Source organism: Oncorhynchus clarkii, chromosome 29, assembly GCF_045791955.1.
Source record: "Oncorhynchus clarkii lewisi isolate Uvic-CL-2024 chromosome 29, UVic_Ocla_1.0, whole genome shotgun sequence".
Taxonomy (NCBI): domain Eukaryota; kingdom Metazoa; phylum Chordata; class Actinopteri; order Salmoniformes; family Salmonidae; genus Oncorhynchus; species Oncorhynchus clarkii.
Genome location: NC_092175.1, coordinates 6686457 through 6706509, shown reverse-complemented (window position 1 = coordinate 6706509; position 20053 = coordinate 6686457). Strand labels below are relative to the sequence as shown.

The 20053-nt window shown below is 44.2% G+C and overlaps 1 protein-coding gene across 3 annotated transcripts; it reads right to left on the bottom strand.

Moving 5' to 3' along the window:
- Positions 1–438: 438 nt before the first annotated feature.
- On the bottom strand, positions 439–19994 carry LOC139388467 (secretory carrier-associated membrane protein 1-like). Of its 3 annotated transcripts, none has more exons than XM_071135140.1 (9): positions 19896–19994; positions 9976–10053; positions 8079–8189; positions 6610–6721; positions 6347–6475; positions 5054–5213; positions 4835–4936; positions 4564–4681; positions 439–4276 (listed from the first exon to the last, which is right to left on the bottom strand). In XM_071135140.1, the coding sequence occupies exons 1-9, from the start codon at positions 19899–19901 to the stop codon at positions 4127–4129; spliced, it is 966 nt and encodes a 321-aa protein (XP_070991241.1). In that variant the 5' UTR covers positions 19902–19994; the 3' UTR covers positions 439–4126. The 3 variants fall into 3 exon arrangements, with proteins under 3 accessions (XP_070991241.1, XP_070991239.1, XP_070991240.1); XM_071135138.1 differs by lacking the exon at positions 19896–19994 and adding an exon at positions 17926–18110; XM_071135139.1 differs by lacking the exon at positions 19896–19994 and adding an exon at positions 12627–12811.
- Positions 19995–20053: the final 59 nt, after the last annotated feature.

Below are 20053 nucleotides of genomic sequence, written 5' to 3'. Positions count from 1 at the left end.
TAAGAAGATAGTTGCCTAGCGAAACTCTATATCTGGTGATCAACTAACGTATTTTGTTATAACGCTTGCCGAGCTGGTGAGTGAGATTGACTCAGCTTTCTGGGTGTTAAGAGAGGTCGCTAACATACAGATGATACTGGTTCAGTCTGCGATCAACTCTGTGGAGGAGTTGAGGCACTTGTCAATCTCTGTCCCAGTCTCGCTCTATCCTGTTGTTTGTTTCCCAAAGTCTGTACCTGTCATCTGTTAAAGACAAAACATTTTATTTCAAAATCAATCAAAAAAGATGTCCATAAAACTCTGGGATTATGAGCCACAACAAGCTGATCAACTACGTTCAGAACTCTCCTCCAGTTCCTTTGATTTCTACTGACCTCTTCTGGTCTACAACTAGTAGTGCAGCTTCAAACACCATTCAGAACAAAGGAGGCTGTGGAGTTGACTTTAGGATTTTATTTAGCGTTAATACAATATACAAAAACAAACTACTCAACATGCAACTTGAAGGAGAGACAGAGCTTCTGTACAGTAAAATTAAATTCAGGGCACCAGCCGACCAGTCGTCAAACTTTACAAAATATACAAACATCATAAAGACTGCTCACTTTCTTTAAATAACTTCAATTTATTCCAGTCAGAAATGAGCAAGACCAATTTCATATTCATTCTCAGTGTTTTCTACCACATACTTGTGTCATTGATTCAAAAAGTACAAGTTAAAGCCACAGTCCATCTCAAGATGCACAGTTCACGTCGCTTACTTCCCCCGACAGACTCTCTCACATTAAGCAGTTGATGCATTTTTTCCCCCCCCCCATTTGTTTTCAAGCCAGCAAATTATTAACAGGAACATTCAGGTGCCATTCGTTTAGATTTTCAAAAGAGGAAGAACAACAATGCAGCTCAGCACACAAACATTCTCTCACGCGCAGGCACACACACTTTCACAGGCATAAACTCAAGACACTAACAAACCTCAGAGAGATGACTATCAGTCTAAAAGGAAAACAGGAAGATCTATATATAGATATTAAAAAAAGGAGCTGAACAACACAAAAGGTATCCAGCAGCAACAGAACGGAAGATCTCAGCATGTCTCTGCCCTGCCCACAATAGCATTCAACTGAACAGCCAGTTATCCTTGTTAAGACTTCACTTTGACTGACACACACACACCACACCAAAATGGTATTACATCACACGCCCCTCCTCTTCATGTCACACTCAAAAAGGTGAAAGTCACAGGCAGGTTCACGGTTTTACACTCAAAACAAGGAAGTTAGAGCTTATGCATGACCTTCTCGACCAACATGATGATGAATAACATACAACTAAGAGGATGACGCACGGAACAAAAAGATAAACAAGCCACTCTCGGATCAGAAGGCCTAAAACACTTGTTGGGGGGGGGGTTGCTCCTTTCACTCAATCATACAATGAATACATGAATACTCAGGCTATCAGCGTCGACACATCCATGCAGCATAGACCAATGATATTACTGGGAGATTTCGCCTGTTCTTGGAGCTTTTGGAGACACAGGGATTACTGGACCGGTTCAGTTTAATGCACAGCATTTTAACTTCAAAACAAGACCGTTTCGTTCACTCACAAACCATAGACTTCTATAATACAGAGAGGCGTAGACCAGAGCAGTGTCCTGTAGATCAGCAAGCTCGGTCATGCACGTAAAGAGCACTGACTGAGGTACTGTATATATCCCCGGGTAGAAAACCTAGGCTAGAGATGAGCCAACTCTCTCTCACTGGAGTCAGTTGTTAGCATACAGCTCAGCTAGCATACATTTGCAGGTCTGAAAGCATCGGGTTTTGGGGGGTGCGTGTGTGATGCGGTGTCTACGTGAAGGGCAACGTTACCACTAAAGCAAGGGACAAGGATAGAGGCTATGACATTTAGGTCGCTGTCATCTGGCTTCTTTGTTTATATTATAAGTGTTATTGAGAACACAAGATGTTATCAAAAGGCAAGACTTAAAAGCTACTACGACATGGCTGTGAGACAAGACAACGTGAGAGGGGGAAAAAAAATCTAACCAAGACACCGAACCTGATTTCTGAGACACTTCCTTGTTTAGAACACGGATGGGTTTACACTCGGATCTTGAGATGAATCAGTCTTGACGATTCCCGAGGTGACAACGTTGGACTGCGCAGCACTCATCAACACTACCAGGTCTCACCACCAGAGGGCAGACTGGTGACCACTGACTGGTGGCCATATCCGCCTGACTGGCGCAAGGTTCAAAACAAGTGTTTTGTTTTCATTAAGTGTTAAACATTTCTAACGGTACTTGGTTAAATCCAGTGACTAAATGAGTCGTGTACGTTTATGGATAGCTACAGCCATTTGAGTCTTGGTGAAGGGAATTGACTTGCATCAGAGGGAGTGACAGAAACTGGATGTGGAACGTACCCAATGTATAGGCCTCGGCATTAACATATAGAGAGATACTAATATTCATATGCACACACACACACACACACACTTCAAGGAAAGTTTGCAAACACTTGTATAGTGACATGACTAAGTGGTGTGGGGTCAGACAGACACAGGACAGGAGTGTTTTAATAAAGCCACTAACACTTGTATAGTGACATGACTAAGTGGTGTGGGGTCAGACAGACACAGGACAGGAGTGTTTTAATAAAGCCACTAGGGTGAGCGGAGTTACAGCCCTCAGGGCAAGATGAGAGGCGGGGGTTGGTGGATGAGACGAAAAGGATAAGACGGTGATGTCCTAAACCTCTAGATTCCACAGGATGTAGATCTGCACTGGGAGCTGGACGGAACTGAACTTAAACACAAGCCTCTCATGTATACTTCCTGCTTTCATCTACTATGACATAATTGGGCTCATCCTTCTAGGTCTCATCCAGAGAGAATGATAGAGGCCTCTATTGGCCAAAAGCCCATTTTAGCATGGGCAGCGCCATTGAGTGCTTCTGCCATTTTAAGCCAGGGGAGGGGGGTTCTACTAAGCTATATGGAATTCTTTTAAGAGGTCATACCAAGGATCACTTTTCTATTTGATTTTGACATTTGAAGACCCCTTTGAAGTATATTTTTTATTACAACATTTTGAGCCTTTGTGCTCTTAGCCCATACAAACTGATTGAATATCATTCACTATATGGAACAGTCGCCCCCCCCAAAAAATCTAAAGGAAGTTTGTGTCTGTCCTATATCAGAAATGAGAAAGAACAAGAAATATGTTGTTGTTTATTACATGCATTAAACCCCTTATTTTTGGCACTAAACAGTCTCCATATATACTTCCATAAATGTTTTAAACTTGTACCGGGGGACCTTTAAGACGAGTCTTGTGAGGCCTGTGGGTGTCCTAGAGCAAAACAACCGACATGTTTGTGATCATGATAGTACCGCTTTTCCACAGAGGGGTATTGTTCGGAAACTGTTCGGAATCTACAGACAGAAGTTGGCAGATCGGCTGTACCGACCTTAGACGAGGCCCAAGATGGTTTGTGGGGGGGGGGGGGGGGGGGGGGGGGGTCGTAGAGCAAAACACCATTGTGTTCGTGAGAGTCCCATCTTTACATAGATTGGTTTGGACTAGAAAACTTTCGGATGCTACGGACGAGTTTGTGAGCAGAACCATTTTCAGGACATCTCTTGGTCGGACAAACGCCGCTCGAGCGCCATCACCTTTCACTGCAGATGCGGAAGTGTGGCATGGGCGCATGCGGTGGACTGAGACGTATCCAATACACCATCTCCCAAGCTTAAACTGACACATTTTTACAGGGATTATTTTATTATGCTTATTATGTTAATGCTAATTAGATTTCCGTGGGGGCGCGGACATCGACATAAGGGGGTTAAAGAAATCAAAAAGTAGTCAACTGGGTCTGTATTATTTTTTTAATGGGTTGTAGCCTCAATGGCGCTGCCCCATGCTGTCACAGACGACTACAACGCCACAGATACAGAGACGAGCCCTCTACCTCGCTCTCTATGGTCTCATCCTAGTCATGCGAGTAGAGCTAGGTTGGGTGGGCAGGGAAGCTTGAGCTCAGCTCGGGAGGGGGGGGGGGGGGGGGGGCTGGATTGGACGGAGTGAAGAAATAGGGCGGGCTCCGAGGGCCAATCAGATCTGTTGCTTGAAGGCTCCGCTGGCGGCGTTGGAGGCGGCGGTGGCAGCGGCGGTCTGGACCGTCTTGTTGGCCATGACGCCCGTGGCGAACTCGGCCTGGGCCTTCTCAAAGCTGGCCCCTGTGGTGCGGTACATGCCATGGACCTGGAGGGATAAGAGGGAGAGGAGGGACAGAGGAGGGGAGAGGGAAAGAGGGAGAGCAACGAAGAGGAGATTATTGAAATGAGGTCTATGAATACCCCAAGTGTTTCTTCATCTCAAAGAACGTGCGGGATGTTCTGATGCCTATGAGTCTAATCTCCACAAACCTGGTGAACAGCCGAGTCACAGTCACCTTATTGATTATGATGACGGATTGTGTGTGTGTGTGTGTGTGTGTGTGTGTGTGTGTGTGTGTGTGTGTGTGTGTGTGTGTGTGTGTAGGGGGGTACCTTTTTGAACATAATGAGCGACATGGCAGCCAGGGCAGTGAAAAGAGCAGCGATGAGGATCATGATGATGCCAACAGGGATGCTCTTATTCAGGCCAGTCAGAGCGGAGATCCACCCGCTGTTGGAGAGAAAGAAGGACAACCAGAGAGAGGATACTAGGTACTGAATCTCTAGCCATAAACAGGGTGAACAACGTAGAGTCTGGGTGATGTCAGAGAACCGTGTCGCCATGTCACTTCCTGTTAAAGTCTGCGACAGTGACTGCCCTCACCTGGCGCCCCAGCCGGAGATGCCGATGGACTGCATCACGTGAACGCCAAACTGACAGATGTACACGAAGAAGAATACAAAGAAACGGAACGAGCTGTCACTCCTGGAGAGAAGAAGACACTGCCGTTTAATGAACAACATCGGAGTGTGTGTGCGCGTGTGGGTATTTTGGGTACATGTGTGTTTGTCTGTGCGCGCGCTCGCTCGTTTCTACACCCACCTGAAAGCTCCGTAGAGGGGTCTGTACCAGCAGACGAAGGAGCAGGGGGTGAAGATCATGAACCAGAGCATGGCCAGACCAAAGTCCACTCCCCTGGTCGCATCCACACAGAACCAGGCCAGACAGCCAAACATGTTGGCGAACAACGTCCCTGTGTGGACTTGAGGGGAACGACAAACACAATACCTCTGATCAGTTTAAATTCAAACGTTGCAGATGGAAATGTAACAGAGCAGATGGAAATGTAACAGAGCAGATGGAAATGTAACAGAGCAGATGGAAATGTAACAGAGCAGATAGAAATGTAACAGAGCAGATGAAATGTAACAGAGCAGATAGAAATGTAACAGAGCAGATAGAAATGCCCGTTGTGTAGAATAGAGATGTGCATCAGCTCTCTAAGTTACATTTCTATGTGAAAGGGAGAGAGAGAGTGCTTGGTACAGGTCCTTTGCCGCATCCCATTCCATCTCTATCTGAAAGGGAGGCCCTGATAGGCTACGTCAGGGTCCTGCCCAGTAACGCTAGCGAAGAACAGGAGGTTAGGAAAAGGAGGACAAGGAAAGATGGCTGCTCAATAATTGAACACCACTGAGCCTGGTGGTGCGCGTACGCAGTCAATTAAATAATTCACACACTGAGCAGAACTCTACCTTGGGGCTATAACAACGGCAGGCCTCTGGGCATTGTGGAGAGTCTGGTGCGCTGCAGTCTACAGACACTTTGGCATATAGCTACAGCGGCAGGACTCTGCACCATACTGAGGCATCTAACACTCACACTCTGGGTGAGAGAGAATACATAACGTGTAGGTAGAGGAGAGTGAGGGGGTGGGTGAGAGCCACAAAGAGGGTAGAGCGAGGACGAGTGAGAGATAAGAGAGTAGGAAGGCACGGCGTCAAGACAGGTTGGAACTCCCCCAGTGCCTCCACCCCCCCACCAGTCACCTGACCTGGTCACATAACCAACCACATGACCTAACCATGTGGGGATGGAATTCCAAGCTGTGCTATTGGCCCATGTCTAATACATTTCCTTTATATTCCCGCTCAATGACCTTTTCATATTTAACAGACTGGCTATATATATATATATATATATAAAAATAAATGGAGATAAGTTTTTTCCCGAAGCTGACGACAAAACTCAGACAGAGGTTCAGGCATATTGAAAGAACAATTCTAAAGAATTCTACATTTACCATACTAGTGTCCGTTTTCCGACGTCACAAGCACTGAGCGGGACGGGTGGGGGGGGAGCAGATGACTTGACAAGAGGGCAGAGGTCACTCACACATCCAGATGTAGTACATGATCTTGACAGTCTTCTGGAACTCCACAGGGATGTCCACAGTGATGTCGTGGTAGAAACAGGGGCCCACGGGGAACTTCTCAGGAAGAGGAGGCCAGTTGTTTTTCCTACCTGAGCCAGAGAGAAAGGGAGCAACGCTTGAATGATTCTGCCAAACATTGCGTGAAGGTTTAGGCCTGACAAAGCTTCTAGGTAGTTTGCACGCAAGACCATTGGTTGAATGTTGTGTGAAGGTTGGTGCCAACCTCCTGATGTGCTGAGCGACTGCATCTCTCTCTCGCGGCGGTCTAGCTCGGCGGCCTTCCTCTCCAGCTCTTCCTGTCTCCTCAGCAGCTCTGTAGCCGCCCACGCCTGCTCCTACACACACACACACACACACACACACTAACATTACACTAAACCAACAAGCGATATACAGTACAGAGAGATGTTATCCAGGCTAGATCACACTCCACATGGCTGACAAGTTGGATTTGACCGAAAACGTTGAACTTCAAGTCAACTTGAAACTGACATTGAGGCAGCTGACTTTTTGTTTTAGTAATGTGTGTGTGTGTGTGTTCGGCAGACTACTGTATCAGCACACAGCACAGTCCCAGTAGTCGTCTCCACCTCCTCTCTTTCCATGCGATTCAGAATAATTTACACTCCGCTTTTAATTCGACTAAAGGCAGATCGCTGTGCAGGCTTCACTAGTGTGTGTGTGTGTGTGCCCCAATTGCAACAACTGCAACAACTGCAGGAAGTAATGGCTGTATTTGATGTTACGAGCCACACTACTGACAAAATGCTGCCCAATGCAACTTTTTTATTTAACTAGGCAAGTCAGCTAAGAACAAATTCTTATTTACACAACGGCCTGGCCAATTGTGCGCCGCCCTATGGGACTCCCAATCACGGCCAGTTGTGATACAACCTGGAATTGAACCAGGGTCTGCAGTGACGCCTCTAGCACTGACCTGCAGTGCCTTAGACCGCTCCGCCACTCGGGAGGCCCCAATCGTTAGAAGGTAGGAAGATTTTTTCAATAGGGCAAGGGACAGGATAGTAGGTCACATGCCTTATTGCCAACTTCCTAGTTGCAGCCTAGGTTGAAGATGACAACGGTTGAGACAACGGGATTCTAATATCCCATATCTCTTTGCAACAATGGAACTAATGCTAGCTCTCAGCAGCGCTGGTAGTTAGCAACGGCGCCGGTCCCAGATTTGTGACGACGTCATCTTAAGCTGTATATCTGATCTGGGTCGCAGCATCCTGATATAATCAATGTGTGTGTGTCAAAACATAAAAGAATGTATATGCGTCAGTAGAGGTAGAAAAAGAGGAAGTAGAATAAGGAATGGTCTTCCTGTGCTACCTGTCTGCTGAGGTCTCTCTATCGCTCTCTTTTCAGCTGCAAACACGAAGTTACACATGTCCCTCAGAAAGCCGAGGCGTAGAGCCCACATTCATGTTTATGAAGCGTCTCTGTGGCTCAGAAGCATCTCCACGCTGTCACAAACAGCTTTTATTAGAGCACGCCACGCTCTGTGGGGAGAGCCTGCTGACAAACCCACCAGAGCATGGTGTGTGTGTGTGTGTGTGTGTGTGTGTGTGCGCGTGCATGGTGTTCCTATGGAAATGCAACGCTACATTGAGCCCTCTTTCTTCAGAGGGGTGGAATAGCACGGAGTGAAAGGGTAGAACAGGATGTGAGGCACGTGTGGGGTACCTGTGACTGCGAGTATGCAGGAGGTTCTTCAGTAGGCTTCATGATGGCTGGTTGTGTGTTGGTGGTGGTGGTGGGGGGGGCCGGCAATTTAGGCGCTGGGCCAGGGTGGACCTGGGAGGGACAAAAAAAATAGCCAGCGTGAGATTGTTAAAATGTAGCTATGTCTCAAACCGTACCCTATTCCCTATGTAGTACAAGCAAACAAGTGTAGCTTGGGTCAAGACAATGTAGTGTACTGAAGGGGGAATAGGGTGTGAACAGCAAAGCAGACACAGTCCGGAATCAGCATCTCCAACCGTTCTTCCGGAACAGAAGCTTTTGAGGAGGGACGAAAAAACATAATTAACACCTGTCATCTGGAACTACGTCACCATCGGTCCTTATCGGTGCTTCTGTTTTGCTCTCAATTCAATTCAAGGGGCTTTATCGGCATGGCAAACATATGTTCACATTGCCAAAGTAAGGGATGTAGATAATATACAAAAGAGAAATAAACATTAAAAATGAACAGTAAACATTGAACTCACAAAAGTTCCACAAGAATAAAGACATTACAAATGTCATATTATGTCTATATACACACGGTGTTGTAACGATGTACAAATGGTTAGAGTACAAATGGGAAAGTTAATAAGCATAAATGGGTTATATTTACATATATTTATTTGTTTGTTCTTCACTGGTTGCCCTTTTCTTGTGGAAACAAGTCACAAATCTTGCTGCTGTGATGGCACACTGGTATTTCACCCGGTACATATGGGAGTTGATCAAAATCAGGTTTGTTTTTTAAATTCTTTGTGGATCTACATAATCTGAGGGAAATATGTGTCTCTAATATGGTCAAACATTTGGCAGGAGGTTATGAAGTGCAGCTCAGTTTCCACCTCATTTTGTGGGCAGTGTGCATATAGCGCGTCTTCTCTTGAGAGCCAGGTCTGCCTATGGCGGCCTTTCTCAATAGCAAGGCTATGCTGACTGAGTCTGTACATAAACTGCTCTCAACAATGGTGTCTCTCACACCTACCCGCCACCTCTCCTCTCACACTGTGCAGTTGTAGGGCAGCCCTCGAAGTGACTTATCAACTGTATGCAGGATTTTCCACTGTGTTGATCTCACCAACCCCCATTGTCTCACCTCTGAGAAGCAGAGGTTACAGCCTGTAGGTCTGATATCTGATTGGAGGTTAACTTTACAGTAATGCTATTGGTCAACAAATCAGATTGAATCCAAACAACTCAGATGCATATAAAAAGGGTCTTAGATTCATTGTTCTTTCTATTACGTGTTCCTGACTTGCTGTGGTGACATCCCCGTCTCTCCCATGAGCAATTTTTAAAACGTTATTAACTAGGCAGGTCAGTTAAGAACAAATTCTTATTTACAATGACGGCCTACCGGGGAACAGTGGGTTAACAGATTTTTACCTTGTCAGCTCGGGGATTCAATCCAGTAACCCTTCGGTTACGGTCGTCCCTCTCATTCCTTCTCTGATCATGCTTAGAATAATGCCTTGTAATCATTTGCAACTTAAGCTTTATGCCTTGTATGTGAATCCATTCATTTAGCAAAGTAATTAAATACACTTGTATTTAGAATTCCATTCTCAGACATTTTTCCCATTGCCTACCTGTTACTGTAACGCGACCCCAGCGCTCCGTTACTGTAACGCAACCCCAGCGTTCCGTTACTGTAACACGACCCCAGCGCTCCGTTACTGTAACGCGACCCCAGCGCTCCGTTACTGTAACGCGACCCTAGCGTTCTTCCATTTTGCTAAAATTAACTTTATGAGTCACATACACATTTTAGTAGGCTAATTACGAGTCGCATGTGAGGTTTTACAGTATCCTATATACACACACACACACACGTCAGATATGACTACACTGTACTCACCGGCTTGGCATCTGTGAAGGGGTTGTACTCTTCCAACCCTGGAGGAGCATTCTGTGTTACTTGGGTCACCGACGGATCCTGCGAGGAGAGGGAACGAGAGAAACTCACTCTTCATTACATATGACACACCGTTCTACAGAATGGATGAGGAGCCTTGAGGGAGTACGTCAACAGGCTACACTCCCCATGTAGTCACCCAAGTCGAAATAATAGACACTCAACTTGACTAGCCTATATGCTGCGTTGCCGCGGTGATGAACGAACTCGGAAGCCAGTCCAGTGTGACCTGAACAGGTCTGTAGTGAATGCTAGCCTAGCCTACATGCATATAGCAAGTTCTTTCAACCCATTCTATGACGTCTGCTTACGAATCAAGCGCAACAAAACTCAAGGGCAGCACCACCACAAGAATCATTTGCCTAACCCGGCCTCTGGTTTTCAACGGCCAACAAGACAGACAAGTACTTTTCATCTGAAGAAGAGAATACAGACAAAAAGACCCTAACAGCAGGCTGACCTTCACGGTCTATAATCTAGGGCCCAATAAAAATACATCTATATATTTTTTTTGGTGTGTTTTTTTTTGCCTAGTTGTGTTTTTTCCCGCTCAATTACGTTTTCCAAGGTTTCTGTTTTTTCAGGTTTTCCCTCTCAAAAACAACTTTTGTATTTTTTTTTTATACCATCAGATTTTTTTTCTTTCAAAACATCCAAACCAAGTTTAAGATCTGGAGAAAAAAAAAAGCTGAACTGAGCACCACCAAGAGACTCCATTTGGTTTGGGGCGTTTCTGTAGCACACATGCAATTGCAGTTTGCTAAACAAATCGCCAATGTATTGACGCAAATAATCATGATATCAGGTAGGCATACTTTGTAGTTAACATTTAATTGAGAATGTTTTTGGGAAAGCTTTTCCACCTATCAGAAGACTTAACATTATTAGCATCCTTTAGGGAGGTCAGAGACCTGGCCGTGTGGTGCTAGGACAACCTCTCCCTCAACGTGATCAAGACAAAGGAGATGATTGTGGACTACAGGAAGACGGAGCACTCTCGTCGACACGGCTGCAGTGGAGCAGGTTGAGAGCTTCAAGTTCCTTAGTGTCCACATCACCAAACTAACATGGTCCAAGCACACAATGACAGTCGTGAAGAGGGCACAACAAAGCCTATTCCCCCTCAGGAGACTGAAAAGATTTGGCATGGGTCCTCAGATACTCAAAAGGTTCTACAGCTGCACCACCGAGAGCATCCTGGTTTCATCACTGCCTGGTATGGCAACTGCTCGGCCTCTGACCGCAAGGCACTACAGAGGGCAGTGCGTAAAACCCAGTACATCACTGGGCCAAGCTTACTTCCATCCAGGAACTCTATACCAGGCGGTGTCAGAGGAAGGCCCTAAAAATTGTCAGACTCCAGCCACTAGTCATAGACTGTTCTCTCTGCTACCGCACGGCGAGTGGCACCGAAGCGCAAAGTCTAGGTCCAAAAGGCTTCTTAACAGCTTCTACCCCCAAGCCATAAGACTCCTGAACAGCTAATCAAAGGGCTACCCAGACCCCTCTTTTACAATGCTGCTACTCTCGATTTATAAATCTATGCATCGTCATTTTAACTCTACCTATATGTACAATTACCTCATTTACCTCGACTAACCCGTGCCCCCGCAAATTGACTCTGCACTGGTACCCCTGTATATAGCCTCACTATTGCTATTTTACTGCTGCTGTTTAATTGTTACTTGTATTTTTAAAATACCTAACACGTTTTTCTTAATGTCTTATAGCATTGTTGGTTAAGGGCTAGTAAGTAAGCTTCTCACTCTAAGGTCGAGCTGTTGTATTCGGCGCATGTGACAAATACCGTTTGATTTGATTATCGCTAATGGCTCCACCGTGATAGACAAACACGCACACAGACAGCGGCTTTCCTGCGTTACAGAGTTGAAGGAAAATATGAATCGCTGATGCATTTTGTTCATGTCTTATGGTAATCTCGGGCATATTAAAACATTTTCTAATCAGTTCAATACATCTAGTTGTTTTCCTACTAAAAGTGCAATACATTTCTTAATGTTGTTCAAATGCGTTTTAATGTCTGGATTCTGTGATTCCGTCCGCGTTCTCTGCTTCGTGGATTTTATTAGGCCCTAATACCCTGAAACTGGCAAAGACGAGATGACTCCAATCATTTTCACCACCACACAGACAGCTTAAATAGGGCAGAGCCCACGAGTTTGTGAACACTTTCCTCTGCTAAGACGAAGGACTCGGTGTGCTGCCGTCACTGGCATGCTGTGCTGTAGTGCAGACACCGACTAGGCTAATTGTTTTATTTAAATCAACCTTTAACCTTCAACCTATGCAGATTCTAGGTTGGTATCAGCGAGTTCAAATTTCAGTTTCATAGGCCACTCCCGTGTGAATCCGGGAGGCTACGACTAAGCTATTTGAAAGTATAGCCCCATAGGTGCACCTCCCGGGACTGCCGCATTGTTTAAGGTGTCTACAGGTTTGTGATGCCGTTCTCTCTGAAACAGAGAATAAAGTAGGGCTTGTAGTGGTGTAGCCCCATCATCTTTGTGTGTGTGCGGTACTGTGCACATGGATACGTGTGTGTGTGTAGGGTGCATTTCAGGTGGCTAGCTCACCATGACAAGTTCACGCATGCAGCATCAATTCAGACGGTACTTCAGTTCAGTGCAGCCCTGTCCAATAACTCCAGTAAAGTAGTCCAGTATAGACCGCTACAGACCAGTATAGTCCAGTTACAGCCAGTACGCTCCAGTATCAGGTCAGTCCGTCCCAGTCCAACCCTTCTCCTCGGCTGTGAGGTTCTGTTCTGACTGAGAGTATCATATCTGTGTGTAACAGGATGCAGGCTGTGCCTTGTCCCGAGGACAGGCATGTATGTCATCAATACTTCAGAGTGCATCGTGATGCATCTTTAATATGGTCCTGATGCACAGCCAGATTGACACACAGTGCTCACGTACAAGCTCGGTACACCCCACGGAACTACACAACTACAGGATAGGCGACTGCTGTTCACAGGCTACATTACAATATAGATTGGGCCAATAATGAACTAGGCCTACCTGTTGGATTTATGTGAACACAACAAAACTCTCTCTGTTAATATTAGAGATAAAAGGAGGGCCTCCACTAGAAGCTGTTAGTATGCCTATTGCTCGAGGGGGAAAAGCGTCTCGCAAAGAGAAAGCAGCAACGTTGACAAACATGCGTGTCTGTGTTAGATAGGCCTACAAGTTCTCTCCCTCCACAACAGTACTGAATGTCCCGTAGGTTTTATGAACGCAATTGATTTGATAAGAGACTACCAGGAAGGAGCAGAAAGTAAGTCAAGGGAAAGCAGCTCATGTAACACTAAGCACCAGCTGTCGCCATGACAGCACCATATGATTTCATGAACTATTGAAGTGAGCCCAGAGTTGCAAGGCATGAATCATTAGGCTTCTGGCCGCAAGGCTGAAACGGGGAGCCAACTAACAATGCCATAACTAGGGCCCTAACAAACAAACAAAAAAAGTTTTTTTTTTTTTTTTTCAGGTTTTCGCTCTCATAAATCACAAAGAAAAACAAGAGTTGGATGTTTTAAGTCCCAAAAATGCTTAAACCACATCAGGAGACCAAGTTTGAGGACTGGGGGGAAAAAATGTAATACATTTTCAGGTGTAGATACCCTTCAATTCACATGAGCACCAGCAAGAGACTTGTTTGGTTAGCACTTAGCAGTGTAGCACACATGTAGCAGTTTGCTTAACAAATTGCCACTGGATTTATGCAAATAATCATGATACCAGGTAGGCATAGGCTACTTTGTGGTTAACATTTAATTAATTTAGAAGGTATTTGGGAAAGCCTTTCCAACTACCAGAAGATGCTTATCATTATTAGCGTCATCGCTAACGGCTAGGTTACACAAAGTGGTAGACAATCGCTCACACAGACATGGGCATTCCTGCGTTGCATCGCCAGAAAGTTTCAGGAAAATACGATTCACTGATGCATTTTGTTAATGTCTTATGATAATCTTGGGCATATTCATTTTCTAATAACTTCAATACATTTCGTTGATTTCCTACTAATAAGTTCAATACATTTTGGAATATTGTTGAAATGTCTGGATTCCGTGATCCCGTCCACATTGCATATTTTATAGGGCTCTACCTAACAGACAGGTTTAGAAATATACATTTTTCCCTGATAGGTTAGCCTAGGCCTAATACAGGTGATACACAGATCCGGTCATTGATCCGGATCTGTGTACCAGTCACTGGTTTTCAAGCCTTTCAATCACTTTCAGAGAAACTGTGTGTGTGCTGTGCACTCTGTAATTTATTGATCCATGAAGTGATAGGGAGAAAAAAAAAAAAAAAAAAAACAGGACAGCAACCCACTAGGCAGACAGGCAGACACCCATGTCCTTTTCCCAAGAGACTGAAGTAACAGACTGAACGACTTGAGATGGTTACACTACAGCCTTCAAGCTCTGAAACCTAACGGTTCTAAAATCTGACCAATCTTGTTTGTTCACACACACGTGGGATTCCCCGGAGACCTGCAGCAGTACAGACGTAACAGAGAGGGACTAATCGTGTATAGCCAGATAAATAATTGACTGTTTTACGTGGTGCGGTGTTCAGCGGCAGCTTTAGTGTCGAGTTACACACACACACACATTTCTATACAGCACAGTTAGGCTAGCTGTGGGAAGTGCACCATTCATTCCTTCACAAACAATAAAACCCATGCTTACGATCAATTATCGATACTCCTTACACATAAGCATCAACCTACAGACCGAGCCACATCATCCAAACAGCAGGGAGGAGGGGACCCATTTTCCCAGAGGGCAACACTGCAGCTTCCTGGAGTGACAGAGCAATGATTAAAGGACCAGAAAGGGCAGTGTGCATGTCAGAGGGCGAGCGCCAGCAAGCAACCTTGCAGTGAGTGAACTATAATTTAATTGATAGAGAGAGAGACAGAGCGAGAAAGGGATGAAGGATAAAGAGAGAATGAAGGATAAAGAGAGAATGAAGGAAGGCAGAAGCTTCTGTCTAAAACAGGGAACACCAACGAGCCAGGAAAGTAGCCTAGCCTAAACAACACAAAGCAAATGGAGTGAGCTGTGCTTATGAGGATCAAAGACCGTTTCTCCCTGGTGAGCCACCGTCTACAAAAAGACACATCTAAGTAATACCATTTTCATAATGAAAGCAAGGCAACATGTCATCTTACAACCGCCACAGCAGCCGGTATCAAAGCGTGATTTCCTGGAAAGAAAATGTAGTGGGATCACAGAAAATGATGTGACATTATAACAGAACATCAAATGACTGTAGGCATCCATGTTGTTTTGAAGAAATGGCTGAGACTGGAATAGAGTATTTCATCTGTCAATCACAATGTGACCTGTCCTGGATTCCAAGACAACAGCTGGAACAATGGATGTCCCAAAGAGTGGGATTATCATTCCCAGAACCACTGACAACAAAAGCCCCCCCCCCCCCCCCCTCCCTCCCCGCAATGCTTCCATTCACCCACTCTTCAAATCCCTTGGATTGTTTATTTCAAATAAATCACACACACATTGCTATATCATGAAGATTGTGCTCGGACTTCTAATCTGTAGCCTTGTATACAGGGTAAATGAACATGGTAAATATAAATCTAGCTGGTTTGTCTATATAAATCGGCAGGACAGAACGGTGGCGGCGGGGATCAAGGACAGGCCACATTGTGAGTGAACTCTAATATTAAGGAAGTCTCGAGGTTCTGCTTGCCCGAGTTAGAATAACTCATGATAAGCTGTAGACCATACTACTTACCAAGAAAGTTATCAACATTTTTCGTAGCAGTCTATTTACTACCACAAACCGATGCTGGCACTGAGGCCGCACTCAACAAGCTGTATAGGGTCACAAGCGACCAAGAAAACACTCACCAAGGTGCAGCGCTCCTAGTGGCCAGTGACTTTAACACAAGAAAATTGAAATCCGTTTTACCTCATTTCTACTGAAACTAGAGGTGAAAAAAACTCTAGACCCAAACACAGAGATGCATACAAAGCTTTCCCTCGCCCGCCATTTGGCAAATCTGACCATAACTCTTACTCTTGCTTATATTCAAAAACTCAAAACAGGAAGTACCAGTGACGTGCTCAACACGGAAGTGGTCCGATGAAGGAGATGCTAAGCTACAGGACTTTTTCGGTAGCACAGACTGGAATATGTTCTGGGATTCATCTGATGGCATTGAGGAGTTTACCACATCAGTCACCGGCAACATTAATAAGTGCATCGTCGACATCGTCCCCACAATGACCCTACGTACATATCCCAACCAGAAGCCATGGATTACAGGCAACATCCTTACTGAACTAAAGGCTAGAGCTTCCGCTTTCAAGGAGCTGGACACTAATCCAGATGCTTATAAGAAATCCAGCTACGCCCTCCGACAAACATGCAAAGCGTCAATACAGGACCAAGAACGCATCCTACACGGGCTCTGGCGCTCTTCAGATGTTGTAAACGTTCACGTATTACAAAGGGAAACCCAGCCGCGAGCTGTCCAGTGTCACTATTTAACTATATTTTGACTCATCACATACAATACTGTTACTGTTTATTATCTATCCTCTTGCCCAGTCACTTTATCCCTACCCATATGCACATATCTACCTCAATTACCTTGTACCCCTGCACATCAACTCAGTACTGGTACACCGTGTTTATAGCCAAGTTATATTTACTCAATGTGTAATAATAATTTTATCTATTTGATGGGAAGGACCCGTAAGTAAGAATTCCACTGTTAGTCTACACCTGTTTACAAAACATGTGACAAAAGTTGATTTTGAAGATTAACCTGCATTGTGTCAGTTGGGAATGGGTGTATTTTGGACATGTATAAAGCTACATTGTTGCCCCATAACTATACAATTTTTCAACAATTCGGGTCTGATGAAGTCTCATCATGTAGGCCCTGGGCTAGCTGCCGACCAACCTCAACGAGTTGTCCTTAAATTGAAAAACTCACATGTAAACATTAGTGAAAGAATCATCAAGAGATGAGGCAACAGTTAATGTTACCTTTGTGTGAATAATGGCAGACCCTATACGCTGCCTCTGTCTACCTAGTTAACTAACTATCAGATGTTAAAACACTTCAGGTGTCAAGACGCACCCCAACAACAGATAGGTGACAAGTCATAAAATAGCTAACGTTTGCTAGAAGTAGCAACTAGAAAAATGATGCCTGGCTGAACAGGACACAAATTGATAACTCCACAATTGAATGGCAATAAGCGACATCATCATCTAGCTTGGTTGCTAGTTAGCTATAGTTTGTAAATAAATTGCTTGATACAACGTTCTCTTTGTTTAAAGTAACGACTTGCTGAGGTTAAATGTTTGTTAGCAAGTGCTACAGTTAAGCAATAAGGCACGAGGGGGTGTGGTATATTGGCCATATACCACCAACCCCGAGGTGCCTTATTGCTATCATAAACCTGTTTCCAACGTAATTAGAGCAGTAAAAATACTTGTCGTCATACCCGTGGTTTACGGATATACCATGACTGTCAGCAAATCAGCATTCAGGGCTCGAACCACCCCGTTTATAATGAACGTTAGCTAGTTAGCTGGGGCGTAAGTTATTCATTACGCAGCTTCTGTTACAAAACGTTTCGAAGCAAACGAAACCGGGAGGGATCTACCTGCATTTGCTCAAAAAAAAAACTCGTTTTAAATGCAAAAGCAACTGTTTAGACTAATGATGGGATAACTGCTGTCATGCCAAAGGAAACGACTTGACTGTCATCGCTAGAAAGCTAGCTAAATTCAATTAAACATAACTGACATTAGCAGGCTAACAAATTAGCATAGCCAAATGACATACCGGCGAGTTAGCTATTTCACTTACCTGAAAAGGGTTATTGAATTCGGGGTCCGCGAACGGGTTGTGGTCGAAATCTGACATTCTACTTTGATGACGTCTTCAATTGTTAAAAACTGATTTAGTCTCGTTAAAAAAAATAATGAGCTGTACTTCAAAACAATGGCTGCAGCCAGCACCAGCTAGTCTGGACGCGGCTTGCTTTGAGCATCAGCAGCAAAATGGCAGGATCTCGGAAGTGATGTCTGCTTTGCTTGCCCCTGTAAAATGTGATCAACATCAATGAGTACGGCTACATGTACAGAATAATATAATTATTGTGGATTGTCAGATTAAAATAATAGTTCGTGTACATGCTTTGCAAGAAGACGGATTTCCCTATTACTAATGCTGTTTACACGGACACATCTGAAATCAGACCACTTGATCAAAATAAACATTCCATGTTATTTTTTGCAAGGCCTATTTGATTCGGAGTTCAGACACCCCTTCAAATTAGTGGATTCGGCTATTTCAGCCACACCCATTGCTGACAGGTGTATAAAATCGAGCACACAGCCATGTAAGTTCCATAGACAAACATTGACAGTAGAATGGCCTTAATGAAGAGCCCCTTAGTTCCAGTGAAGGGACATCTTAACGCTACAGCATACATTCTAGACGATTCTGTGCTTTCAACTTTGTGGCAACAGTTTGGGGAAGGCCCTTTCCAGTTTCAACATGACATGCACAAAACAAGGTCCATACAGAAACAAGTTAATGGTTTGTTCAGATCGGTTTGGAAGAACTTGACTGGCCAGCACAGAGCCCTGACACTTTTTCACATTCATTTTGTGAATTGTTTGCCCTTTAATTGTACTTCTGTATTTTGATCAATTCTTCATTACATACATGGAACAAAAATATAAAAGTGTTAGTTCCATGTTTCATGAGCTGAAATTTTCCCCCATTTTCCATATGCACAAAAAGCTTATTTCTCACAAATTTGTTTACGTCCCTATTAATGAACATTTCTCCTTTGCCAAGATAATCTATCCACCTGACAAATGTGGCATATCAAGAAGCTGATTTAACAGCATGATCATTACACAGGTGCACCTTGTGAAGGGGACAAAAAGCCACTTTAAAATGTGCACTTTCGTCAAACAACACAATGTCACAGACAAAGGGGTGCTGTTTCACACGCTCAATGCTTTATCTTAGATTGATGCATCTTTCTGTCGTTGTGCATCTCGGTCAAATAAATTATAAATACTTCAATATTTTATTTGGACAAGGAGGTAGGGTGGGGGGCGCCCATTACAGCGACACCTATTACCGGCAATAAATCCTAGACAATAGTGCAGCTCTAGCGTCCACTACCGGCAGCTTAGGCTAATAAGAGGGAGGCTTGCGCTACCGGTGCTGGCACATGCGTTCTGCCCCTGAACAGGCAGTTAACCCACTGTTCCCAGGCCGTCATTGAAAATAAGAATTTGTTCTTAACTGACTTGCCTGGCTAAATAAAGGTAAAATAAAAAAATAAATGCGCAGATCAAATACACAGCTAGAATGCTGATTCATCTGTTTACATGTCCTAATAATTCTAAAGATTGCTCAGAAAACCAGGTTGTAATCAGCGTATGCTTGCTTTGTTTCTGACCTTTTACGCCGATTAAGATAAGCAGAGTAAAGTGGTTTAATGACTATTGCCATGCTCTGCCTACTGCCATAATCAGTTTAATATTGAATTATTAGTGCGCATGTAAACATACTCAATCACTGGTCAGCTAATCAATGAATCATCATCATTGTAGGGTTATTTTGAGGGCTACATGGAGTATTCTTCAGGGAATTATTAAATGCATTCGACAGTGGCAATGAAATATAACAAAATAGTAATCTCTATATGAGCAATGTACTGTATCTGATGACGCAATCCCAATAACATTTTTTTCTAATTTCCTTCATCTGCACTGATCTGGAAACATGGGACAGGAAGTCTAATATGAATTTACCTTCATCTGTTCAGTTCTCTCAGAAGGAGACAAGGAAGCGATTTCCAATCTATCTAGATGCAGCCTGGTCACAAGAGAAGGGTGACCACAGGGTATCTCCAAGAAAGTCCTAGCTAGCCTCAAGCAAAAGGAAACTGAAGAGAAAAAAACTGGGTAAA

What these genes read in the sequence shown, in the direction of transcription:
- LOC139388467 (XM_071135138.1), bottom strand. Translation starts at nt 17,982, where the DNA reads ATGTCAGATTTCGACCACAACCCGTTCGCGGACCCCGAATTCAATAAC. An exon ending in CATGTACTACATCTGGATGT is followed by an intron (nt 5,214 to 6,346) that starts GTGAGTGACCTC and finishes GTTCCCCTCAAG; the next exon opens with TCCACACAGGGACGTTGTTC. An exon ending in CGCTCATTATGTTCAAAAAG is followed by an intron (nt 4,277 to 4,563) that starts GTACCCCCCTAC and finishes TTATCCCTCCAG; the next exon opens with GTCCATGGCATGTACCGCAC.